Source organism: Pygocentrus nattereri, chromosome 19, assembly GCF_015220715.1.
Source record: "Pygocentrus nattereri isolate fPygNat1 chromosome 19, fPygNat1.pri, whole genome shotgun sequence".
Taxonomy (NCBI): Eukaryota; Metazoa; Chordata; class Actinopteri; order Characiformes; family Serrasalmidae; genus Pygocentrus; species Pygocentrus nattereri.
In genome coordinates, this window is record NC_051229.1 from 1,576,713 (window position 1) to 1,603,552 (window position 26,840).

Below are 26,840 nucleotides of genomic sequence, written 5' to 3' on the forward strand. Positions count from 1 at the left end.
GTATTATTGTTGTTGTTTCGCTGTTGTTTTATTTTTGTTGTTTTTTTGTTGTTTTATTGTGTTTGTTGTTGTTGTTGTGTTGTTGCTTTATTTTTGCTGTGTTGTTGTTTTATTGTGTTGGTTGTTGTGTTGTTTTATTGTGTTTGTTGTTTTATTGTGTTTGTTGTTGTGTTCTTGTTGTTGTTTTGTTGTTGTGTTGTTTTATTGTGTTTGTTGTTGTTTTATTGTTTTGTTGTTGTTTTGTTGTGTTGTTGTTGTTTTGTTGTTGTGTTGTTTTGTTGTTGTTGTGTTGTTGTTTTATTGTTGTTGTGTTGTTGTTTTATTGTATTGTTGTTGTTGTGTTGTTTTATTGTGTTGTTGTTGTGTTGTTGTTTTATTGTTTTGTTGTTGTTGTGTAGTTTTATTGTTGTTGTGTTGTTTTTGTGTTTGTTGTTTTTTTATTGTTTTGTTGTGTTGTTTTATTGTGTTTGTTGTTTTATTGTGTTTGTTGTTGTGTTCTTGGTGTTGTTTTGTTGTTGTGTTGTTTTATTGTGTTTGTTGTTGTTTTATTGTTTTGTTGTGTTGTTTTATTGTGTTTGTTGTTTTATTGTGTTTGTTGTTGTGTTCTTGGTGTTGTTTTGTTGTTGTGTTGTTTTATTGTGTTTGTTGTTGTTTTATTGTTTTGTTGTTGTTTTGTTGTGTTGTTTTGTTGTATTGTTGTTGTTTTATTGTTTTGTTGTTGTTGTGTAGTTTTTGTGTTTGTTGTTTTTTTTTTTTACCTTAAAAGTGTAAAGATGTGAAACTTCCTACATGAGCGAGGAAGTGGGCGTGCTTATAAACTCTTCCTTTCTGTCTCAGCCAATGAGGGAGGAGTGGGCGTGGCGGTAGAGTTAGTTTACAGGCGGTGTTAGCGTTAGCCTTAGCCCTGGCCGCTAGCTTTAGCGTTAGCTTCACCTCCGGCTCCGGAACGCCCCGCGGTAATCCATCTTAACTCGGATTATCTAATGACTTTAACTCGTAATATCAGACTATAAAGACCTGATTGACCGTTTCAGATCAATAACCCGAGCAGTCCTGTTAGCTGTTAGCCGTTTTCCCCGTGTCGTGAATGGCGTTAGCCTGCTAGCCGCTAGCCGAGATGGAGTTCAGCGTGAGGCGCCTGGCGGCGGACGCCGGGACTCTGTTCAGCCGGGCTGTGCAGGTAGGAAGGCGGGGAGATTAGCGCCTGTAATCCGCTCCTCTTTAACTGTGATGTCTGTAATAGAGGGGCGGATTAAGCTGGAGCGCTGATACACTAAACACACGACACGAACGGTCACATTTATCCGGTCCACCTTAAACGGTGTAGAAGTTGCATTGTGGCGCGTCGGGCATCGGAATGTAACGGCGGCTCTGTTTAAGGTGGAACGGAAAATTCGAGTAAGAAGCCTCGTAGAGATAACAGCTCTCAAATTGAGATTTTCATGCGTATTTTATGTTTTTTTTTAAAGCAAAATCGTTACCAATAAACATCTAAATCCTTCCCCAAATCACTAATTATTGTTTATTTTTAAAACCAAAACCAAAAGTGACAGTAACAGCTTGGCTTGGCTCTCGTCTCATTTCCATATACTGCTATTATTTCATTAGTTTTTCTTATGTTTCTCATTTTAATCTTAAATACCGAGTTATAGACATTAATGAAGTTATGAAATGTGAACTGTGTATTATCTAATTTAAGAAATGCCAAAGCTGGACAGATGAGCTCTGTCCTTTTTAACCTTCTCCCCCTTTTGTCCAGTTTACTGAGGAGAAGCTCGGCCAGGCCGAAAAAACCGAGCTCGATGCCCACCTGGAGAACCTGCTTGTCCGTGCGGAAGCTACAAAACACTGGACGGAGAAGATCATGAGGCAGACGGAGGTTGTCCTGCAGCCGAACCCGAGTAAGGAGGACATCTGCATTCAGAAACAAGCTGATCCCGGCCCGACTAGGCACGATGCTCTTCTGTGTCACTGGCACCACGAGTGAAGCCGTGTGCTGATAGGGCTGCCCAGTCCGCAGGAGTGGTATTATAATAGTGGGCTGTATGCGACTGAGCCAATAAATCTATTATTGTGTGCGATCAATAATCACAGATGGCTCTGCGGCTGCGTGATAAGACAGGTTTCATCATTATCGCGACGAATTCCATCACAATATGCCACAGTACGCGTTTCCCGGGATATAAAATACTCGCCAACTGCATATTTGATTACAAAGAGAGCTCAATTAGTCCTGTTCGATTGGCTTTAGTGCAGCTCAGTGTGTGAAATGTTGAATGCAAACCATTATATTCACTGATTTATTATTATTATTATTAGATTTTTAATTCTTAATTTATTCTTATTCTTGTGGGTGTATTTTGGTTTGTCCATCTGAATTTACGTGACCAAGTCGTAAGGCGAATTATTCAGTAACTGCATGAAATAAATGTAATTTATTTATTTATTTTTGTAGAAGCTCCTCAAACTAACAGAACGTGTGTTTTCTGATCTCCACATTTCACCACACGCTCACAATTTACTGCTGAAGGCCAAAAATCTGCGCCGCTCTTTGTGTTTTCTAAAAGTGATGTTTCCAGAGCAGATCACTGAAGAGACGCCGTCTGTTTATAGTTTAGAGCCCAGATTTGGGGAAAAACGGGTCGACTTTCAGTAGAAAAACAAACTGAGTTCAGCTTCTTTTATTATAAGGGTTTAAAATGACGTCACCGTCTATTAGACTGGAGAGAAGAGCTACAGCCTCACACGACGCCCAGCTTCTGAATGGAGCTGATGGAGTATGAACGTTATGGAGATCATGATGAAGAGCGGTTTGGAGGCACCGGTGGTCCCGAGGAGCTGAAGATGTGGTGCTACTTTGTCTCTTCTGACCTATCAGTAAATATCGTGATGTTACATTTTCTGCCGTATCGTCCACCTCCAGGTGGATCTGTGGGCGTTTTGATGAATCGAGTACCACCAAACTGATTGGCTCTTTGAAACTGAAGGGCAGGACTTCCTCCTCGAACACCCAGAGTGTTGAGAGTTACAAGCTTCTTCATTCATATTTAAACCAGCGTCTCTCTGCTTTTATAACGTCTCCGTTTGATTGATTAATTAGATTCTTATTTTAATTTACTTTTCATTAGTAGAGGTTTAGGGGCCTCTTTAGTGGGAAATGTCTTGTGCTTCACGGCTGAAGGTCCCAGGGGGTTTCAGGGGAGGTTAGATCTCCATATTTCAGTGTTTCAGGCTCAAAGCGAGAGCTGGCTGTGATTATGGCGCTGAAACACGAGCTCCTCAATGCTGGAGTTTCTTCTGAGAGCAGATAGAAACTGTACCGTCCACACGCATTAAAACTGGTCGCTGTTTGAGGCGTGTCCACACTTTAGTATTGGTTATTGACCTTGATGGACGTGGGCTCTGCCCTGGCTGTGTTCTGGTCGGTGCTGCTGGTTTTAAAAGGCTGCATGATGTCTCATATGACTGTAATTGAATTTGTGTGATCTGGGCAGACGTCAGGATGGAGGAGTTCCTTTACGAGAAGCTGGACAGAAAGGTTCCAACCCGAGCCAACAACCACGAGCTGCTGGGGGAGGGCATGATCGACGCCGGGCATGAGTTTGGACCCGGGACAGCATACGGTGAGAACCAGTAGGACCAATGTGTACATCAGAACTTTTCTGATCTCAGAAAAACAGAAATAAATCAAAATATAATAAATTACATACAGAAGTGGAGGTTTTTCTTGGGACTATGGCTGCAGCCAACAATTATGTCTGTAATCAATGACTTTGTTCACTATTATTTGACTAATCAACTTATTGAGCCTTTCTCTTTTCTTTAATTGCAATAAACCATGAAACAGTAGAAGCCGTATCGCCCCCTACGCTTCCTGTAGTGTATTACAGTCTGTCAGAGCGACTGTGTGGATCATATGAACATTATAGAGCTTTTTAAATGAAACAGTAGAAGCCGTATCGCCCCCTACGCTTCCTGTAGTGTATTACAGTCTGTCAGAGCGACTGTGTGGATCATATGAACATTATAGAGCTTTTTAAATGAAACAGTAGAAGCCGTATCGCCCCCTACGCTTCCTGTAGTGTATTACAGTCTGTCAGAGCGACTGTGTGGATCATATGAACATTATAGAGCTTTTTAAATGAAACAGTAGAAGCCGTATCGCCCCCTACGCTTCCTGTAGTGTATTACAGTCTGTCAGAGCGACTGTGTGGATCATATGAACATTATATAGCTTTTTAAATGAAACAGTAGAAGCCGTATCGCCCCCTACGCTTCCTGTAGTGTATTACAGTCTGTCAGAGCGACTGTGTGGATCATATGAACATTATAGAGCTTTTTAAATGAAACAGTAGAAGCCGTATCGCCCCCTACGCTTCCTGTAGTGTATTACAGTCTGTCAGAGCGACTGTGTGGATCATATGAACATTATAGAGCTTTTTAAATGAAACAGTAGAAGCCGTATCGCCCCCTACGCTTCCTGTAGTGTATTACAGTCTGTCAGAGCGACTGTGTGGATCATATGAACATTATAGAGCTTTTTAAATGAAACAGTAGGAGCCGTATCGCCCCCTACGCTTCCTGTAGTGTATTACAGTCTGTCAGAGCGACTGTGTGGATCATATGAACATTATAGAGCTTTTTAAATGAAACAGTAGAAGCCGTATCGCCCCCTACGCTTCCTGTAGTGTATTACAGTCTGTCAGAGCGACTGTGTGGATCATATGAACATTATAGAGCTTTTTAAATGAAACAGTAGAAGCCGTATCGCCCCCTACGCTTCCTGTAGTGTATTACAGTCTGTCAGAGCGACTGTGTGGATCATATGAACATTATAGAGCTTTTTAAATGAAACAGTAGAAGCCGTATCGCCCCCTACGCCTCCTGTAGTGTATTACAGTCTGTCAGAGCGACTGTGTGGATCATATGAACATTATAGAGCTTTTTAAATGAAACAGTAGAAGCCGTATCGCCTCCTACGCTTCCTGTAGTGTATTACAGTCTGTCAGAGCGACTGTGTGGATCATATGAACATTATAGAGCTTTTTAAATGAAACAGTAGAAGCCGTATCGCCCCCTACGCTTCCTGTAGTGTATTACAGTCTGTCAGAGCGACTGTGTGGATCATATGAACATTATAGAGCTTTTTAAATGAAACAGTAGAAGCCGTATCGCCCCCTACGCTTCCTGTAGTGTATTACAGTCTGTCAGAGCGACTGTGTGGATCATATGAACATTATAGAGCTTTTTAAATGAAACAGTAGAAGCCGTGTCGCCTCCTACGCTTCCTGTAGTGTATTACAGTCTGTCAGAGCGACTGTGTGGATCATATGAACGTTATAGAGCTTTTTAAATGAAACAGTAGAAGCCGTATCGCCCCCTACGCTTCCTGTAGTGTATTACAGTCTGTCAGAGCGACTGTGTGGATCATATGAACATTATAGAGCTTTTTAAATGAAACAGTAGAAGCCGTATCGCCCCCTACACTTCCTGTAGTGTATTACAGTCTGTCAGAGCGACTGTGTGGATCATATGAACATTATAGAGCTTTTTAAATGAAACAGTAGAAGCCGTATCGCCTCCTACGCTTCCTGTAGTGTATTACAGTCTGTCAGAGCGACTGTGTGGATCATATGAACATTATAGAGCTTTTTAAATGAAACAGTAGGAGCCGTATCGCCTCCTACGCTTCCTGTAGTGTATTACAGTCTGTCAGAGCGACTGTGTGGATCATATGAACGTTATAGAGCTTTTTAAATGAAACAGTAGAAGCCGTATCGCCCCCTACGCTTCCTGTAGTGTATTACAGTCTGTCAGAGCGACTGTGTGGATCATATGAACGTTATAGAGCTTTTTAAATGAAACAGTAGAAGCCGTATCGCCCCCTACGCTTCCTGTAGTGTATTACAGTCTGTCAGAGCCACTGTGTGGATCATATGAACATTATAGAGCTTTTTAAATGAAACAGTAGAAGCCGTATCGCCTCCTACGCTTCCTGTAGTGTATTACAGTCTGTCAGAGCGACTGTGTGGATCATATGAACATTATAGAGCTTTTTAAATGAAACAGTAGAAGCCGTATCGCCCCCTACGCTTCCTGTAGTGTATTACAGTCTGTCAGAGCGACTGTGTGGATCATATGAACGTTATAGAGCTTTTTAAATGAAACAGTAGAAGCCGTATCGCCCCCTACGCTTCCTGTAGTGTATTACAGTCTGTCAGAGCGACTGTGTGGATCATATGAACATTATAGAGCTTTTTAAATGAAACAGTAGAAGCCGTATCGCCCCCTACGCTTCCTGTAGTGTATTACAGTCTGTCAGAGCGACTGTGTGGATCATATGAACGTTATAGAGCTTTTTAAATGAAACAGTAGAAGCCGTATCGCCCCCTACGCTTCCTGTAGTGTATTACAGTCTGTCAGAGCGACTGTGTGGATCATATGAACGTTATAGAGCTTTTTAAATGAAACAGTAGAAGCCGTATCGCCCCCTACGCTTCCTGTAGTGTATTACAGTCTGTCAGAGCGACTGTGTGGATCATATGAACGTTATAGAGCTTTTTAAATGAAACAGTAGAAGCCGTATCGCCCCCTACGCTTCCTGTAGTGTATTACAGTCTGTCAGAGCGACTGTGTGGATCATATGAACGTTATAGAGCTTTTTAAATGAAACAGTAGAAGCCGTATCGCCCCCTACGCTTCCTGTAGTGTATTACAGTCTGTCAGAGCGACTGTGTGGATCATATGAACATTATAGAGCTTTTTAAATGAAACAGTAGAAGCCGTATCGCCCCCTACGCTTCCTGTAGTGTATTACAGTCTGTCAGAGCGACTGTGTGGATCATATGAACATTATAGAGCTTTTTAAATGAAACAGTAGAAGCCGTATCGCCTCCTACGCTTCCTGTAGTGTATTACAGTCTGTCAGAGCGACTGTGTGGATCATATGAACATTATAGAGCTTTTTAAATGAAACAGTAGAAGCCGTATCGCCCCCTACGCTTCCTGTAGTGTATTACAGTCTGTCAGAGCGACTGTGTGGATCATATGAACATTATAGAGCTTTTTAAATGAAACAGTAGAAGCCGTATCGCCTCCTACGCTTCCTGTAGTGTATTACAGTCTGTCAGAGCGACTGTGTGGATCATATGAACATTATAGAGCTTTTTAAATAAAACAGTAGAAGCCGTATCGCCCCCTACGCTTCCTGTAGTGTATTACAGTCTGTCAGAGTGACTGTGTGGATCATATGAACATTATAGAGCTTTTTAAATGAAACAGTAGAAGCCGTATCGCCCCCTACGCTTCCTGTAGTGTATTACAGTCTGTCAGAGCGACTGTGTGGATCATATGAACATTATAGAGCTTTTTAAACGAAACAGTAGAAGCCGTATCGCCCCCTACGCTTCCTGTAGTGTATTACAGTCTGTCAGAGCGACTGTGTGGATCATATGAACGTTATAGAGCTTTTTAAATGAAACGGTAGAAGCTGTATCGCCCCCTACGCTTCCTGTAGTGTATTACAGTCTGTCAGAGCGACTGTGTGGATCATATGAACATTATAGAGCTTTTTAAATGAAACAGTAGAAGCCGTATCGCCCCCTACGCCTCCTATAGTGTATTACAGTCTGTCAGAGCGATTGTGTGGATCATATGAACATTATAGAGCTTTTTAAATGAAACAGTAGAAGCCGTATCGCCCCCTACGCCTCCTGTAGTGTATTACAGTCTGTCAGAGCGACTGTGTGGATCATATGAACATTATAGAGCTTTTTAAATGAAACAGTAGAAGCCGTATCGCCCCCTACGCTTCCTGTAGTGTATTACAGTCTGTTATTACTGCTTGTTGCTTCCCTACGTGTGAAAATACGTCATTTTTGTGGCTCACTTTATATCATAATACTGTAATAATGAAAGTGCTCTCCATTTCTCTCCTCTTTTCTTTCCTCCTACAGGCAGCGCTCTGATTAAGTGCGGGGAGACGGAGAAGCAGCTCGGGAGCGCTGAGAAGGAGTTCATCCACAGTGCAGCCATCAACTTCCTCACTCCGTTCAGGAACTTCATCGACGGAGATTTCAAAACCATCTCAGTACGTCTGGGCCTGCAGGGCCATTGAGCCCCGCCCGTTCGGCCCACGCCACTTTAGCCCCGCCCATTCTGCTTGCTTTCTGAACTAGCCAATCAGAACTTGGCTCGTTTACATATCAGTCTTAAAGCAACAGTAACAAGAACAAATTGTTTAATACTAACAGATAAAGTTAAGTGATACTTTTTAATCCCACAGACGGGGAAATCCCACCTCCGCATTTAACCCAACCGTGCAGTGAAACACCACATACACACTAGTGAACACACACACTAGGGGGCAGTGAGCACACTTGCCCGGAGCGGTGGGCAGCCCTATCCACAGCGCCCAGGGAGCAGTTGGGGGTTAGGGGTCTTGCTCAAGGACACCTCAGTCATGGACTGTCGGCGCTGGGGATCGAACCGGCGACCTTCCGGTCACAGGGCTGGTTCCCTGACCTCCAGCCCACAACTGCCCCATAAAATGGTCATAAAATGGTCTTGTAAAACTGTGGGGTATGGGCCCTTTAAGTGGTCTCTAATAGACTAATATGAACTGGCTGCTGCTGCTGTTTTTAGGTTTGCTGCATACTTTTACCTCCGTGCTGATTGGTGGAGTATAAGCTTCTGTGGCTAGCCAGCTACGTTAGCCTCTTAGCTTCAGTGCTAAAACTAAAGAAGCAAACTTCAGACACCAAACGCGCCTCGACCGATCAGCCCCGTTTGCCTAAAGCTGCCCGATACCGTGCTTATCTCAGAGTCCAGGAAATCAGGCCGTGTGGGTTCAGAGGTGCGTCTGTAGTATCAGTGTGTGAAAGTGAGTGAACTGGGCCAGAAACAACAAAAGCTACGCAGCGGGCAGTAAACGCACCCACTTCCTCAGAGGAAACGGGCTACACAAAGGCTTCGGTGTGGGGCTGATCTGCTATAAACCAACCATCACGTCACAGACACCGGTTATAAAGCGCCGTATGCCTGACGTTCATCTCTCACGTGCTGTCTTTTGTATTTCTCTTACAGAAAGAGCGAAAGCTGCTGCAGAATAAGCGCCTGGATCTGGACGCGGCTAAAACCAGGGTGAAGAAGGCCAGGGTAGCCGATGCTCGGTCAGCAGTGAGTGCTTAAATACCTCTCACCACAGCGCTTAGAGCCATGCAAATGTCCGGAAAACTATTTGAATGTAGATCAAATGCTGAACCAGGTTAGTGGATGTTTAAGATCCTGGGTACCACGTTACAGAACTACCCTTATAAGGGTACAGTTAGTTTATTAATGGTTATTATGGTTCATAAGAAGTTAAAACATTAGTGAAAAGGGGATCAATGAGCTGATGAGTGTGAATATGATTAATATAACAGGTTATATAGATGGGGGGGGGGGTGACGGTGCACATCAGTGTGGGTTCATTATTTGTCAAGCGTTATGTTAAAAGCTTATTAATGAAATAATAATTAATGAAATGGAGTAATTGTAACTCATTCATAAGCCCTTTGTAAGGGTAGTCTTATTGTAAAGAGGTATCCAGTATCATTCTCTGTTGTTGTGTGGAATGTAGACTCAATGTAGTTGATATGAATGGGTTAATGTATCTTAAGAGCCAGGTGTGAAATACAGGGGGTCCTGGGTGGTCCGGAAAGCCGTAGTCACACATCAGAGCAAATTTATGACGGAACTATTATATGACTGTACAGTGTCCAAAAGTCTGAGAGCACAGTAGCCGTTTACATGCAGCCTATTATTCCGTTAATAATCCGACTAATAGCTCAATCGGAATAGAATACGTCCATAGTCATAGTCATAGGAATAGTCTGGTCCAATTGAGGCCATTTGGAATACAGACTCTATCCGACTGATCGAGGTGGGTAATCCTGTGAATAATCCGTTAAATAGAAGAATAATATCAGTGTAAACTCCTGTATCCGATTACATTCCCTATCGGAAAGTTTCAGTCTGTTCTGCTTGAGCGTCGCGTCACAGTGAGAGTTTATACGGTTCGACACGGCGGAGCAGAAACTGGTCTGCAGAGGAGACGAAGTTCATGCTCTGATCTTTAAAAGACGGCGGTGGGACGGACGTCCAGCTTATGCGTCTCAGAGCACGACGTCTTCCTCTCGGCCTTCTTTAATGAGGACATGTGAAGGACGTTTTCCTGAGTCTGACGTCATTTTAAAGCAGTTAAAAACACAATCACTGCTCACTGCTGCTCATCTCACTCTGACATGATGTCACGTGATGCTGGTTGTCATGGTAACGTCTACACTAAGCGGTGAGCGTGTGAACAGATTTTCCATCAGACTGAGTCGAGTGAGAATAAACACCTCAGTCTGAATGTGTAGTTAGAATGAAAGCAGAAGGGACACACCACCAAATACTACGAAATTCTGACGTTCGTGTTAAACTTTCAAAGATTCTACTTTTGATTCAGATGGCTGTACTAATAGTGTTTATACTGAGGGGGAAAAACTTTTAGCAGTGCTCTCGGACCTTTCACCCCACTGTACGTGACAAATGTCTTCTATCTAGTACCCAGCATCAGTGACGTGAATGTACGTGTTATGTTCTTCGATAAGGTAAAGGAACACTTTAACCTCAGCAGCACTGCTGTGTCTGATCCACTCAGACCAGCGCGACACACACTAACACACCAGCACCACCACGTCAGTGTCACTGCAGTGCTGAGAATGACCCACCACCCAAACAGTTCCTGCTCTGTGAGGGTCCATGGGGGTCCTGACCACTGAAGAACAGGGTAACAGAGTATCAGAGAAACAGATGGACTACAGTCTGTAACTGTAGAACTACAGAGTGCAGCTATACGGTCAGTGGAGCTGATAAAGTGGACAGTGAGCGTAGAAACAGGGAGGTGGTCATGATGTTATGTGTGTGAGTGATAACTCAGCTGGTGTCCGATGTCACTGTGAGTGTGTGTTCCAGTAAAATCAGCCCCATCGGTGCTTCTAACGGCTCCTGTTGTGCTTTTCTTGCTCTTATCTGTGTTTTTCTGTCTCTCCTCACGCTGCGCGCTGCTGATCAGGAGCTAAGCTCCGCCCCTCCGCCGGGAGAGGAGTATGTGGCTCAATTTTCTTACTTTATCAGCTTCTTGCATGTCAGGTGGCTGAAGGTTCGTCCACTCTGTGTGTCAACCGCCTGCCTTCTCTCAGCCTTCACAGCAAAGCGCAGCACTAGAGTCAGATCATTTAAAGAGCCCATGTCATTTAATTTATAGAAACGTATATTAATCATCCTTCTTTTCCATTGAGCTCTACTTACCGTCATAAATCAGCCTCTCAGTATTAAAACGGGCTGTTTTTGTTACTGTGACTTAAAGACTGATGTACAGAGCTGTGCAAAAGATTGAAGTACTTAGAAAAATTACAAATAAAAAGCTGTTTGTGGGCAGGAAGTGCTCAGAAAAGCGCTAATATTAGAATTATATTTATTTATTTCTTTATTTCTTTGGCTTGCTGATATTCACTTGTATTAGTTTCATTTCATTTCAACTTTTTCGATCCCCCGTGCTTCGCTCGGCTGCATGGTAAACGAGGGTCACCCTTTATGAACTTCTGAGTTTAAATAAATAAATAAATATAATATAATAATATAATTCATAATATTGTAATATAACTTAAATCAGGTGCTTTTGATGGAATGTAAAAAAAAATTGATGGACTAAAAAAACGAATATAAAATAATATTATATATAAATAATAATTTTACCAATCATTGATTAATTGATGGAATTAAAAAATAATTTATTTTGTACTGTATAGATATTCATTAAACGGATCTTTGCTGTTTTTACAAACACACTCATTACCAAGAAAACTAGTTTTAAATAATGTGCTTAGGTGCCAAAGGCTTTTCTGCACTACTGCATGTAAATGACGGCTGTTCTGATTGGCTGCCCCACATTGTGCATCATTAAGAAAAAGCAGTAACAAAATTGTCGGAAAGGGGCGGGGCTACACTGCTACAAGCAGACCGGGTATGCGTGTGTTTCTGAATGTGTTCATGGCTGTGACATCACAACCATGAAGTATTCAGAATGGGATTGAGTTCCCTATGTGGACTGTTTTGACTCTCTAACCGTGTTAACATGCAAACTGAGATTGGCGTCATATTCAGTGATTCGGGCTCTTTAAGGCAGGAGTTCCGCCGCCGCGCCCCGTTTCTCGGCGCCGTGTCCCTCCGTTCCTCTGTTTCCGGTTCTGGTTCAGCTTTGCTGGGTGCCGGTTATCGAGGGCTTGGAGAGAACGCAGCTTTCTGTGTCTGACGTGTTGTGAAGTAATGTGTGCTGCACCTGTTCGTGTTCTAATTGAGAAGTAATCAGAACCGACATTCAGAACCTCTGACCGACGCGAACTTGCTCATGTCGGTCATTTAGATTCTTTTTAGTTCTGCTAGTCCTTCCCCGACTCCCGTTTCCCGTGTGTTCATGTACTGTCCCCTTCGTCGCGTGACTCCGCCACGTCCAGTCTGCGACGTGGAAGCCAAAGCTACGTTCACACAGCAGGTAAAAGTGCCGTGAATCTGATTTTCTTTTGTTCAGCTGTTCAGATTATCTTTTAAATGTGATCTGTATGCGACAGTCTGAACAGATCAGCTCCTAAACTGAGCTCGTTCAGAGGTAAACAACTACAACTGCCAACGAACGCCAGTCGCTCAGCTTCATCTTCACCAGCATCCCAGGAGCCATCATGAAGCTTCACTGAACGACAGCTGGGCTCGTCACCCAGAACGTGTTAGAGTTCGCCGTAAAAATGGGCGCGGTCACTTATTCGGTTCGCGTCCTCGGATTCTTTAACGCTGCCTCGTTCTCCTGCGGCCGCGTCCGGACATTTCTTTAGAATCTCTTCTAATGTTTGTACAGAAACCTCAGCCTAAATGTTTCTGAGGTGTCAGCAGCACGAAACGATGACGAATGTCGAGTTGGATTGACGTAGAAAAAAACAAAAAACAAAAGAAAACAAAATAATCGTTCGTTAATCATAATCAAGGTAAAATATTCAGTTAATCATGTTAAGGTTTCTTTTTCACTGTTGCTTGAAAGTTTTGAATCACTGGTTTCAGTAAGACGCTCAATGTGGGAGAAAGTGGGCGTGTCCGAGAATAAAGTAGGCGTGTCCGGGAATAAAGTGGGCATATTCTAAGCCCATCTAACACCTTGAGAAGGCGGAGCTTAAAGGTAGCAGTGATGTGTTTAACGACAATCCTAGACATCAGTGAGAGTGGAGCAGTGCAGCGTATCGTACCGTTATTTTGCAGAAATATGGGGCTAGCATATTAGCATGTGGCTATCTCAGTAGGTCAGGGCAATAATATTAGCTTGTGGCTAGCTAATAGATCAGGGCTGACGCATCTTTAGCGAGTGATGCGACAGAGGATGGACGATTTTCACACTCGGCAGCGCCGATCAGTGCGTTTGCATGGTTTACCCCTTGGTGGCTGAGCTGTTGTTGCTACATTAATAATAGCAGTTGGCCAGGGCAGCTCTAGCAGCGCCACGTTCAAAGACCCGTCTTCAGTGCGACCCGTTGTGCTGCTTGCACATCTGTTAGTCGTAGGTGTGGCTGAAATACCTGATGATTTAGGAGGGATTCCAGCCGTGTAGTGCGTTACGTGTTAAAAGTAAACATCACCTCTGAAAGGCAGCAGAGGGCGCGTGGTTCAGAGAGAAACTGGAGAACATCAGGAATGAAGCTCTGATTAAGGTTAGTGATACTTTTTTAATCCCAAAACGGGGAAATTCCACCTCCACATTTAACCCGTCCGTGAAGTGAAACACCACATACACACTAGTGAGCACACACACTAGGGGGCAGTGAGCACACTTGCCCGGAGCGGTGGGCAGCCCTATCCACAGCGCCCGGGGAGCAGTTGGGGATTAGGTGTCTTGCTCAAGGACACCTCAGTCATGGACTGTCGGCTCTGGGGATCGAACCGGGCGACCTTCCGGTCACAGGGCCAGCTCCCTGACCTCCAGCCCACGACTGCCCCACAGTTGGTGATTGAGTGAATATCCGCAGTGAAGCGCTGGTAATGAGACCTGTCTTGGTGTGTAGCGCTGTATGAGCTGGTGTTAATGCGGTCAGTGGCTGTGACTTCTGAACATTTGTAAAACTGTCTGTTCATCTAGTTTGTCTGAAAAGAGGAAGTTTGGTCACCCAGTGACTGATCGTGCAGACGCAGCCTCAGTGGGTGCAGGGAGGGAGGATTTGTAGCGGTCAGTCATTTCCGTTTTGAGCAATTTCACTGTAACTGTAGTTTGAAGTGTCGGCATCTCAGAGCAGAAGTGACTCCGCTGGTCTTTACAGTCGTGTCAGTTTCGTATGAGTCTCATGCCGTCAGGTCGGATCTGATGCCACAGTCGGGGGGGTTAGAGGTGCGTTCTGCTGGGCCGAGTCTGTGAGATGTGAGATCTGAGACTCAGCAAGAGATGAAATCAGACTGTTTGTAAACACAACGGTTGTCTGTATACCCGAGTGGATAACTTGCATCCAGTCAGCTCAAAACAAAAACAAGCCTAAGTGACTAAACGTTGGCAATAGCTGGGAAATCTTGCTGCGTTTGAGGCTGTAATGTCGAGTGCACCCAAGTATGTCCTGGATTTTACAGACGTTCTTCCAGTTTCCCAGCGTTTTAATGCAGGTAGAACCGTTAAACAGTGTTAACGATGACCACTGAAGGTCCTCTGTGTTGGACACTCAGTTCAGTGAATTCTTCTCTTCCAAATGAAGAGCCTGTTCTGGCACATCACTGCTGTGTTCTCTGGTCTTTCATGGTGATGATGACCGAGCGAGTTCGGACTGTTTGTCACCTCATAGTTAATCTCCATTCGAAGCGGAAGTCACGACTGACCGCTTGTGTTCCGAGTCACCCAGGTGAACTGTAAAACGAAGTATTATGAAATATAGCGTGACTGTACCTCAGTTAGAGTCCGGTCTTTCTCTTCATACAGATGTAAACACAATCTGACGTTTTCAGTTCTGACGTGAGACGCTGTCATATGTGGGACTGAAATCCGATCCGTGTCCGATCTGTGGCAGTCCGTCTGAGTCGGAACAGCCAGATCGGAATTCATACTTTTATGTCAGTCCAGCTGCACATTCGTCATAGTTTCACACTCCTGAGACTCAAACGTCTTCGCTGATGTTTCTGTATAAATAAAAATCAGAGATTAATCCAGAACCCTTCATGTTTAAAGAAATGACCGAACGCGGCCGCAGGAGAACGACGCCGCTGCGTCACAGAACAGTTAAAAGTCTGAAAGCAAAGTTTGAAGAATCCGAGGAATCCTCTGGGAGCGACTGGCGTTCGTTGGCAGTCGTGATCGTTTACCTCTGGACGAGCCCCATGAAGCTGTTCTTCTGCGCATGCCGGTCGGTTTAGGAGCTGCTCTGTTCAGACTGACGTCGCATGCAGATCACGTTTAAAAGACGATCTGAACACACAACAAAAAACTTGGATTTGGTGAGAAAATCGGATTCGGGCCACTTTGACCTGCGACTCCGAGTTGCCAACAACTGGTGCACAAAAAATCTTTGATGATAAGATTATTTCTTTGCTTCTTTATCAAATAAAAGGTTTTAAAGAGTTTTATAAAGAGTTTTGTTAATATTTTGAGCAAAAGATAAAGGAGCAGTGTGTTTTTCTGTCTGGATCACAACTGGATAAACTTTGTTTACACTTCGGCTGAAATGCGTCCCCAGTTTCACCGGATGAGATCCGGTTTCGCTTTCCCCGCATAAAATCGCACATCAACACATGCGCCGTTCTCGTTTTAGTCTCTTTTCCCCCTTAAAATCCGAGTGAAGAAGCTCGGCTTGGACGCTTTCGTTGGCTTGGAGTGCCAAATTTGTTGGTCTGGGTCAAGTTCAGTCTCGCATGTCCTCCGTCTCTCACACAGTTTTTAGTTTTTAGCCCCTCACTGGCTGGTCAGCGCATCGTTTACGCTCGTTTTAAATATATTTTGAGTGATCCAGTTGTAATGTGATCAGTGTAAATAGGCCATCTGCAGTTTTGAGGGTACGTCATGTGACGTGAATTGTCCAGCTTGATTCCCAGTTCTGTCCTCAGTCAGCTAAAGCCTGTGACTGTCCTCACTCTGGGCAGCCCTGGATTAACCAACAATTCAGCAAACAGGATCTTTTACAGACCGACTGGAACAAAATCTCATTCAGCTTCATCTGGAAAACACTGAAAAAGATGATCTCGCAGTTTTATGGCTCTAATGGGACATCGTTTGAAAATGTTCGGGGCTTATCTGTTTTACTTTGTTCTTTGTTTTTGTGTTGTATGAAGCAGAGGAACGCTGGAGGCTGTATTATGGGGAATAACGGCACAGCTGAGATGATCCACTGCAGAGCTTCCAAACCTTTTCAACCTGTGACCCACACAACCGACCACAAAAGCTTCTGAGACCACAAAAGATTGAGCTGATCAGATCGTTTGTTCTGTCGTCTTCGGGCCCATTTTATTCTCTTTGGAGAACTTTCCACTTGGATCGATTTTTTTTTGTCCCTGCTATGCAGACGACACCCGGGTTGTACCTACCACTGAAACCTGAAGATGACCAGACTCTAAAAACTCTGATTGTATTAAAGTCGTCGAACTAAAAACTTTCTCCAGATAAATGAGAATAAATCTGAATCTGATGTAATTATATTTGGTCCCAAGCCGGGTCCTTTCTTTTTTAACTTGGCCAGCTGTGCTGAACGTCTGGGGGTCATTTTTGACTCATAAATTCAGTTGTAAAGAGTCGTTTTTACCAGCTGAGGCGTATTCCTGAATTGAAATCGGTCCTCTCGTTTCAGGATCGATAGTTTTACGTGCTTTCGTTGCAGCTCGTCTTGATTTGCTGTAATTCTCTCCGGGTGGGAGTCGGTCAGTTGCCCAAAACGCTTCCGCACAGTGCAGCAGTCAGTGGCAGCTGCGGAGTCCTGGACGTCAGGCTGGAGAGAGGAAGGCTGCGTACAGTAGACGGCTTTAGATTCATATTCACTGTGTTTTCAAAGCTTCGTTTAAAAGGATCTCTGAGCCGACGGCACAGCCCAGCACTGATGCTCACTGCGCTGTTTTCTTCGTTTCGGTTTTGACTGGTTTCCTCAGCTTCTCTTCAGGCTGAGATGCAGTGGCCGCTTCACTTTTAGGCGGTCCAGCCTCGGCAGCTTTCCTTCTGGAAGACCCTTTCAGGATGGACGAGTTCCTTACGATTTTGCATGGACTTGCACTGACAGTATAAACATAACCGGCATTTTTCTCCAGAACAGTGAGCCGGATATAAACGACGCTTGCTTCTCTCAAAGAATCGACTGTGTATCATGTTTAAAATAACGTGGTTAAATATTGATGTTGGTGATTTTTTTGCAGTTACAAAATACAAATGGGGCTCCTGAGTGGCGCAAGCATCCCAGCGTTGGTCATCAGATCACGAGTTCGATCCCTGGTGGTGCCCCAGCCGTCCGTAGCCGGGAGTCCAAGAGAGCACAGCTGGCCTCGCTCTCTCTGGGTGGGCAGGATGACCCCCCTTCTCCCCCCCATCACTCAGCATGATGTTAGTCAGCGCAGGCGTCTGTCTGTCAGCTGACGTAGCAGATCTGGCGGTCGGCGCTTTCCTCCGAGCGCGTTCGGCCGTCCAGTGTCGTGGCGTGAGCGGCAGTTTGTCTCGGAGGAAGCCTGTGCCGCCTTCACCCTCCTAGTGCTGGTGGAATCGTGTGATTGGGGGAGACAGAACTATTGGGTGGAATTGGAGACGATTAAAATTGGGGAGAAAATCGGGTAAAAATTTAATTAATACAAATGGTCAGCGGCCCCCTAGGGGAGGAGGGGAGGGGGGGGGGGGGGGGGGTCGCAGCCCACGAGTTGAAAACGAGTTCATACCTGCCACCCAATCACAGCCCTGTTGTTACTTGCTGTGATGCATGGCCTCCAATGTTCTGTTGCTTTAGTATATTTAAAAAAAATAAACAAAAGTCAAAAGTTTGGGGACACCTCACCTTCTTTTGAAATTGTTCAGGTCGGATTTTCACTTTTCATGTCTATCAGCTACATTTAGTATAACGAGGAGAACAACTCTTAAGGAACCTGCTCTGATTGGGCCAAAGAGATGTAGCTTTGTAATTAAGGATGCTGTTATGTTTGATTAACGTTATAACAGCACATATGATTACCATAATCGCTGCGGTCGGAACAAAATCTCATATTTCCAAAACGGTGACTTTACAGGAGAAGGAAAACACACATTACTTTCAATGTAAGTCAATGGAACCAGAGTTATCAAGTCGTTTTTGCCATTTATTTTGGTCCGGCCAATGAAATTTATACAGAACAAAGGCCAACATGCATTTTCAGATTGTCAGAAACTGAAGTCGAGAAAAACGGAGATGCGAGGTTTTGTTCCGACTCTCATTAACTGTCAGTTTTGTTTTATTAAAAATCGACCAAGCAGACCACAAATTCCACCTCCGCATTTAACCCATCCGTGAAGTGAAACACCACATACACACTAGTGAGCACATACACTTGCCCAGAGGGGTGGGCAGCCCAATCCACGGCGCCCGGGGAGCAGTTGGGGGTTAGGTGTCTTGCTCAAGGACACCTCAGTCATGTGCTGTCGGCTCTGGGGATCGAACCGGCGACCTTCCGGTCACAGGGCCAGTTCCCTGACCTCCAGCCCACGACTGCCCCAAAACACGTGAACCAAATTCAGCGTTTATCACATGGGTGTTAATGGGTTCGGTAAAACACCTCGATGTGCAGGTTTAGGTCCTCACAAGTCAGATCTGAGCTCTGAGCTGATGTTTTGTGTGTTTATCTTCTCAGCTTCATCTTCATCAGAGGATCTTCTCGATATGAAGAGCTTCTGTCTAAATACGGATTTGACTGTAGGTGAAGCTCATGCTGAAGCTCTTCTGGCTCAAAGCTGGTTTAAACACCTGAAAGGCTTGAGTGCTGATCAGTGACATCACAACTAGGGGATAAAGTGGGCGTGGCCTTTAGATTTATTCACAACTTAGCACGGTCACTAATATCGGCATGTGGTACTGTTTGAAGTCTGGTTAGACGTTAATGTGGTCAGATACGGAACAGCCAGTGTTTTGAAAGCGAGGTGTCCCCGGAGTTTGTTTCCTTGACGACCACATGAGGGAGATTTGGTCTGTTTGGTGTGTTTTTGTGCCTCTTGATTTCGTGTTCTGATGATTTTCTGTCACTGTTTCTGAATGCTGGCCAGATGTGGGCTGAGGAGGTCCACCAGGTAAGAGTCCATTACAGGTGTTTGGAAATGTGGAAAACGTGTTAAAGAGCCGTTACTCTACATTTTGTCTTTATGTACCAAAATCATTCAGTCATCCCTCCACTTTCCAACCTGTCTTTGTCCCTCATATATAAACAGGTTTGTGTAAAGACTGGTATATGCAAATGAGCTCTGTTCTGATTGGCTATGATGAAACAGATGTTAAACTGCTGTAGGTGGAGTGGGTGGGGCTAAGATGCTGTAGGCTGGGTGGGTGGGGGCTAAAGTACTATGGGCGGGGTCCAAAGTGCTGTAGGCTGGGTGGGCGGGGCCAGACTGCTGAGGGCTGAATGGCAGATCCTGTGTTTCCGTATTCCGTATCCAGTGTTCTCACAGTTTGTTCTCGGTGCTGCAAATCCGCCAGGCGCTCTTGCTCAAGGCTGTGTCTGTTCCTCAGGCGGAGACGGAGCTCCGGATAACCCAGAGCGAGTTTGACCGCCAGGCTGAGATCACCAGGCTGTTGCTGGAGGGCGTGAGCAGCTCTCACGTACGTAAAACCTCCCTCACTGTCCACTTTCAGCTTCTCTGTGAGCTTCTGCTGAACCTTCTTCTGTCCCCCTGCAGGCGCATCACCTGCGCTGTCTGAACGACTTTGTGGACGCTCAGGCTTCGTACTACGCCCAGTGTTACCAGTACATGGTCAATCTGCAGAAACAGCTCGGAAGGTGAGTCTGAACGTGTCCGGCTTTTCAACGAGATTTAATACAAACTGGGAGAGGAAAGTTTGGCTTGGAAAACTTAACATAGCTGGGAAACCTGTGACATACAAGATGGTTGCTAAGGTGTTGCTAGGCCATATGGTATTCCAGGTAGTTGCTAAGGTATGGCTGGGGCTTTGTGGTGGTTGTCCAGGAGGTTGCTAAGGTGTTGAATATCCACTGGCCAGTTTGAGCGAATTTTACCCAAAACACTAAAACACTTTAACAGCCCTGCTCCCCGTTCACACCTGGAACCCTGGAACTCCCAACGAGTCACACGACACCAGGGAGGGACGACGACACGACTGGGCACAATCTGGACACGTCCACTGTGAGGTGGACTCACTTGTGCTGCCAGCTATTTAGACATTAATGTCTGTGTTGTTCTTTTCAGAGGACAGTAAATCTGCACTGCTATACAAGCTGCACACTGACCACTTTAACTTATATCAGAGGTTCAGTTCTACAGTGACGTCCCATCAGAAGATAGAATAACATCAGAAATGTGAGGGGTGCTCTCGGTTTTGAGAGATTGTGTGTGTGTGTGTGTGTGTGTGTGTGTGTGTGTGTGTGTGTGTGTGTGTGTGTGTGTTCCCTAATTAAGCTGAAGTCAGATTAATGTTAATTATGCGTGATTCTGCATTGGCGTTCTCTGTTCATCATATTTGGGGTGGTAAAGGTGACACTGATAACTGTTTGATCTTCTCTTCCAGCTTTCCAACTACGTTCTGCTCCAATAACAACGCACCTTCAGCGAGTTCCTCTGCCAGCATCTCAGTGGCCGCTCCCACTCTGACCCCAACGCTGACCCCGGGTCAGGCCTCCCCGTCCCTTAGCGAACTCCGCAGCTCCTCCGGGCCGCGCAGAGCCCGCGTGCTGTACGACTACGATGCCGCCAGCAGCAGTGAACTCTCCCTCCTGGCTGACGAGGTGATCAGCTGATAACACTCATTCGGGATGCTTCGTTTTATTGGGCGATTTTTCATGTTAAGGTTCAATAACTTGGAACTGAAACTAGAGCCTGTAGTGCCACATAGAAAACGTGCTATAACAACAACAACAACAACAACAACAACAACAACAACAACAACCACCACCTTAAACTGCAGTGTTTATTCCGTGTTTTATAATCTGAACTGCACTAAATCCAATTAAACAGGCTAATTATGCTCAATTTATAATGAAACTTGGGCCCAGTCCCATTTCACCCCTTGGAACTACCTCTTAGCCCTTCGCCCTCCGTTTTCTGCGTTCACGTCTGGGGTGGGGCGTCCCCATTCTTGTTGAGATCGAGGGGCTGGGCGAAGTGTTGGGGCTACAAACAGAGGTATTTCAGAGACTCCAAAACATATGAGGAAAAACAGAACCAAGAGACCAAAAAACCCAGAAATGTGAGAATTTTCTCGGTTATAAATTACAATAACCATCGTTTTATCTTAGTTTAATGTGGTTTCTGTGGATTTTGGTCGTTTTTTCTTCACAACAAGCATAAAAGCTCACTAATAGAGTGTTAATGTCTCTGTAGCCAGCTCGCTAACTTTCCCGTTCCACCTTAAATAGTCCAGAAGTTCTGATGCCTGAAGTGCCAGAATGTAACTGCTGCTCCATTTAAGGTGGAACTGGAAAATTCTAACAGGAATCTGGAGAATCTGTGACTTCAGCTTCATATCACTGAAGAATTAGGGGGGGTGATAATAAATAACTGCCCCCCTCTTTGAAGGCGTATGATCCCTAAATGTAACAAAGCCCAGCAGTGAGGAGCTGGACTTTCCCCTCCTCTGCTGTCCCTGCAGACGGGCAGGGTCGCCTACAGAGCGGCGCTAGTAGTTGTTAATGAAGTGATGCTCTTTTATTAGAGGGGCTCATTTCCGAGGGAAGATCTCAACCACTGCCCTGTAGCTCAGGAACAAGGGGCAACACTCGAAAACAAGGGGTCGGGGTAAAAAGAAGAAATGGGACTGGGCCTTAATGTTCCCTTAAGCAGCACTATGTAGGATTTAGTGCCCTCTCTGGCGGAAATATGGAATTGCACGCGCTGTGTGGAAGAACGTGCTGTAACGTGGGTTGAGCTCTCAGTACGTTGAGATGGAATTCAGAGAGAAACTTTTCCAAGTTTTACCTTTTTTAATCTTTTTACCAAAAAATGCTCATTATAATAAAACGCTGTTGGTGTGGGAGTCCAGCACTGACCGTCCTCACCTCTGTTCGCAGGTGATCACTGTGAGCAGCGTCCCGGGCATGGACTCCGATTGGCTGATGGGGGAGAGGGGCCATCAGAAAGGAAAAGTGCCCATCACCTACCTGGAGCTGCTGAACTGAGCAGAGGAGCATTTCCCCCTCCAGGTGTCATTCTAACGAGAGCACAGCTCCTGCAGGGCGTTTCAGAATCCAGGACCTCTCAGTGGAGAGAGTGAGGACTGTCCAGCAGGAGAACCCAGACGCTCCTGCTGGACAGGCCTCACTTAGAGGAGTGCATTAAAGAGAGTTTAACACCACCTTGGTCTGCTGTGTCTGCAGCGTTTGGCTGATCACCACAGATGAGAACTTCCGTACGCTTCCCTGAACTTAGAAAACAGCAGAAAATTCCCAGATCACTCGGATACACAGATAAACAGTGGAGTCCAAACGTCTGAGAGAAGCGTTTTTCATTTAAACCTGGAAATAAACAAGTGTTGAATATTCCGCACTATATCCAAACTCTCAAAATTATGGTTCTTCAAAGGTTCTTTAGTTAAAAAAAAAAATTCTTCTATAGATCCATGAACACTCAAAGAACGTTTCATGGTGAAATGGTTCTTTAGACTGATGGATAATGTCTTGTATGTGGTTCTAATGTAGAACCATTTTGAGAAGGGTTCTGCTGTTGTTACGGTGTCAAGCTTGTGACAGTAGAAGAACCCTTTTGGGTGCTGTATAAAGCTCTTTTTAAAAAGGTTCTGTATAGAACCATAAACACGAGACCTCATCCATCGGTCTGAAGGGCCATTCGACGCTTCCGCGCGGAGGATTTTTGGTCTGATCTCTTCCAGTGAAGCTCGTGGTCAGACGGTGATAAAAGCAGGGCAGGGACACTCCACCAAATTCTGAAATGTACGTTAAAATTCTGCTCTTCACTCAGATTGTTGTGCTAGTAAATGTTACTTGTAAAGAAAACACGTTAAGTTACAAAGGAATGCAAAGTAGAAGCATTTTCACCAGGGCTCTCAGACTTTTATACCCCACCGTGTGCGCATTATATATATTATATAAAATCACCGTCCAAAGAAGAACATCTCCACAATGGTTAGTTTGCAGAAGACGGCAAACAGCTTCTCAACTTTGAGTGTTAGTTAATGTAAAGAGATTTTATGGCATGAGGCTTTGGAGCTTTTCTCTTGAACATGAAATTTTCACAAAATGAAAAGGGCACCTGCTGAGTGTGTGTGTGTGTGTGTGTGTGTGTGTGTGTGTGTGTGTGTGTGTGTGTGTGTGTGTGTGTGTGTGTGTGTGTGTGTGTGTGTGTGTGTGTGTGTGTAACAAAACCTCCATTTTTGTCGTGCGAGTTTTTGGACCTAATCTGAAAAGGCCTGTTCTTCACATTGTGTGGAAATTGAAATGGACCTAAAGAAACGGCCCAAAATGACTTGGAAAGACGTCTGGTTCCATTGACTTACATTAAAATTACAGTAGGTTTTATTTTTCCTTCTCCTGTAAAGTCACCATGGCAGTGATGCTTTTATATAGAAGGAAAAAACAGGCTTTACTCTTAATGCAAGTTAATAAGTATTATATATATAAAAATCTCATTTCGTGCAGTTTGCGTTTTTCTATTGGTCTGTTCATCATAATATTTTCAGACAATGTAAAGCGCTGCTGAGCCTAAATGATGCCGAAAATTAAAAATTCGATTCGTTTTTCTTTGGACAGTGACGATGTTAACGGGCAGATGTATAAACATCTCAAATGCATGAGCTTTACCTACAGTTCAGTGTTAGACTGAGACGGACTGAGAATCTCTTACAAAAAACTGTCTTATGAAGTTTTTCTGACAGTAAACAAGTAGTTCCGGTTACTGTCTCTTTCCCTTTGGTTTACATGGTTGAAGCCACGGCTGGTAGCGGATCAGCTTCCCTCTGGGAACTCGACGCGTCTCAAACAAACCGTTACAGATTTACAAACACTTGACTGAAGAATCTGGAGTGTTGTGTGTAAACAGATGTTCACCGACTCCAGCAGGCAGAGTTTTCCGCCCCTCAGTTCAGGGAAGCGGTGATCGGTCGCACGGTACGGACACACAGAGACGAGTGTTCCTCGTCTGCTTCACTGATAAGCCCCGTTTTCCGAAACGTCCCTCAGGTCGTGCGTCTGTTTCATGTAGTGCAGAGCAAAACCAAATACACTCCCTCTTACAGTCCATGTGCCTCCATTACGTTCTCGGTGGACACTGTAAGCAGCCTTACAGTCGGATGCAATTTTTTTTCTAATTCATGTGCCAACTGAATTTTTTTTAAATGCTAAAATTACTATTAAACTAACTCAGACTGCCACAACGTGCTATAATGCTTTAATAAATTCTATATCGTGTGATTTTGCTGCTCTGGGTCTTTATTTTTCATGTTGTTGACCGTAACAGTGGATATAAGAAGTGGACAGTGTTCAAAAACTCCAGCAGCGCTGCTGTGTCTGATCCACTCGCACCAGCACAACACACACTAAACACACCACCACCTAAATAGTACCTGGTCTGTGAGGGTACAGCGTATTATTACAAGATAAATCTTTACAAGCTTTCTTTAAACAACTTTATGGGACAGTCGTGGGCTGGAGGTTGAGGAACCAGCTACCTTTGATCCCCTGAGCTGCGTTTAACAGATGGGTTCATCCGGGTCTGTCCGTCTAGGAGCCAGTCCGCAGATAAAAGGATGTAATAGACATACGGACGTCTGCTTCCTAGCACTACACCAGTGAGCAATTTTGACTCAGTGTCTCTAGAAAAGGCGCAGCTCACACCGAACTACTCCGATTTTGTTTACATCTAAAATATTAAGTGATTGATTCATTTTCCAAAATCCATGGAGTTCCCCTTTAGAACTCCATCATGCAGAGAAGATCTCCACAGACCCCTCTCACCCCGGACACCACCTGTTCCAGCTCCTTCCCTCAGGCCGGCGCTTCAGCCAGATGAGGATCAGGACATCCAGGCTTTAGAGGAGCTTCTTCCCACAAGCCATCAGTTAAAATATCACACGAAACGATTCCAGCTTCAAACTGTCACCCCACATACCCGCCTTGTTACCCCACCGATCTGACCGTCACCCCACATACCCGCCTTGTTACCCCACCGATCTGACCGTCACCCCACATACCCGCCTTGTTACCCCACCGATCTGACCGTCACCCCACATACCCGCCTTGTTACCCCACCGATCTGACCGTCACCCCACATACCCGCCTTGTTACCCCACCGATCTGACCGTCACCCCACATACCCGCCTTGTTACCCCACCGATCTGACCGTCACCCCACATACCCGCCTTGTTACCCCACCGATCTGACCGTCACCCCACATACCCGCCTTGTTACCCCACCGATCTGACCGTCACCCCACATACCCGCCTTATTACCCCACCCATCTCACTGTTACCCCACTTATCTGACCGTTACCTCATTGATCTCTTTCTCTGCCACTATACACCCTTTAACTGCTGCTGCACTCAGCACTTTAACTTCAGACTTACTTTGCATTGTAAGGCTTACAGGTGTGACTGTGTGTGTGACTGTGTGTGTGTGTGTGTGTGTGTGTGTGTGTGTGTGTGTGATGGTATGAATGCAGGTTTTATTTTATTTTGTTATATTTATCTTATTCCCTGCATGTGAATGTCTGATTCTGTGCTCTGTGAGCTCCTGTACCCTAAACCCTATTCCTTGTATGCGCAGCAGACCCGGCCAGTAGAGCTTGGTTCTGGTTCTGATTCTTTAAGAACCGATTGGAGAACGAGGCCCAGTGAGTGATCAGACTTATTGTGGTTCTTGTGCTGCCTTCCTTTTCACAGTGATGCTCCTGTGCTGTTGTACATTCAGCGCCCCCTTTGTTTTGTTTTCCAGTTGGATTATTTTATATGAAGCTCGAGGAAATCCATGTTTAAAAGACCCGTTTTAAAAGTTCTATAAACGCACATTACCAGTCAGTGTGTACCCTGATCAATAATCCTGATCAATAACCCTGATCAATAATCCTGATCTCAACCATAATCGATCAGCCCTAATCTTAAAATCGTAAGGAACAAGATCCTAATGCACAGCCATGACCAAGCTGTGTGAATGAGATAAGCCTTGAACACAGCCTAATAAGGCATGATCTTGTTCCCACGCTTTACTAAGTTGTGGCCATGACTTGGTAAGGCGTTGGAACGAGATCCTAACATGTGGACATGACATTGGTAAGGCATGGGAATGAGATAATTAAGCCCTGAACACAGCTTAATAAAAGGCATGAGCTCATTCCCACGCCTTACTAAGTTGTGGCCATGACTTGATTATCTTGCTCCCGCACCTTACTAAGTCATGGCCACACGTTATTTTTGTTTATATGTATTTTAAGCCGTCACCAGCAGGGCTCCGCCCCATAAAACCCCCCTGTGTTTTATTTCGATACGGTCCAATCTTAATCATTTCGGTAACACGGCCACAGACAAGCCCCTGCACTCTGATTGGTCCGACCCCGGAATATTAATTAGGATTATGATTAAGTGCCATTAAGTCGTTTCCACTGCTGGTGACCACATGGACAGTGTTCCTCCAGAATA

General features: G+C 44.8%; 1 protein-coding gene across 2 annotated transcripts; it reads left to right on the forward strand.

Moving 5' to 3' along the window:
• The first annotated feature begins 851 nt into the window (after positions 1 to 851).
• sh3glb1b (SH3-domain GRB2-like endophilin B1b) lies at positions 852 to 24,621 on the forward strand. Of its 2 annotated transcripts, XM_017687757.2 has the most exons (12): positions 852 to 956; positions 1,035 to 1,180; positions 1,760 to 1,901; positions 3,495 to 3,623; positions 7,956 to 8,089; positions 9,085 to 9,177; positions 11,099 to 11,185; positions 19,295 to 19,318; positions 19,755 to 19,844; positions 19,922 to 20,022; positions 20,769 to 20,985; positions 22,267 to 24,621. In XM_017687757.2, exons 2-12 carry the CDS (start codon positions 1,118 to 1,120, stop codon positions 22,372 to 22,374), a joined length of 1,188 nt encoding a protein of 395 aa, XP_017543246.1. In that variant the 5' UTR covers positions 852 to 956; positions 1,035 to 1,117; the 3' UTR covers positions 22,375 to 24,621. The 2 variants fall into 2 exon arrangements, with proteins under 2 accessions (XP_017543246.1, XP_017543247.1); XM_017687758.2 differs by lacking the exons at positions 11,099 to 11,185; positions 19,295 to 19,318 and having other exon boundaries at positions 858 to 1,180.
• The last annotated feature ends 2,219 nt before the right edge of the window (positions 24,622 to 26,840 follow it).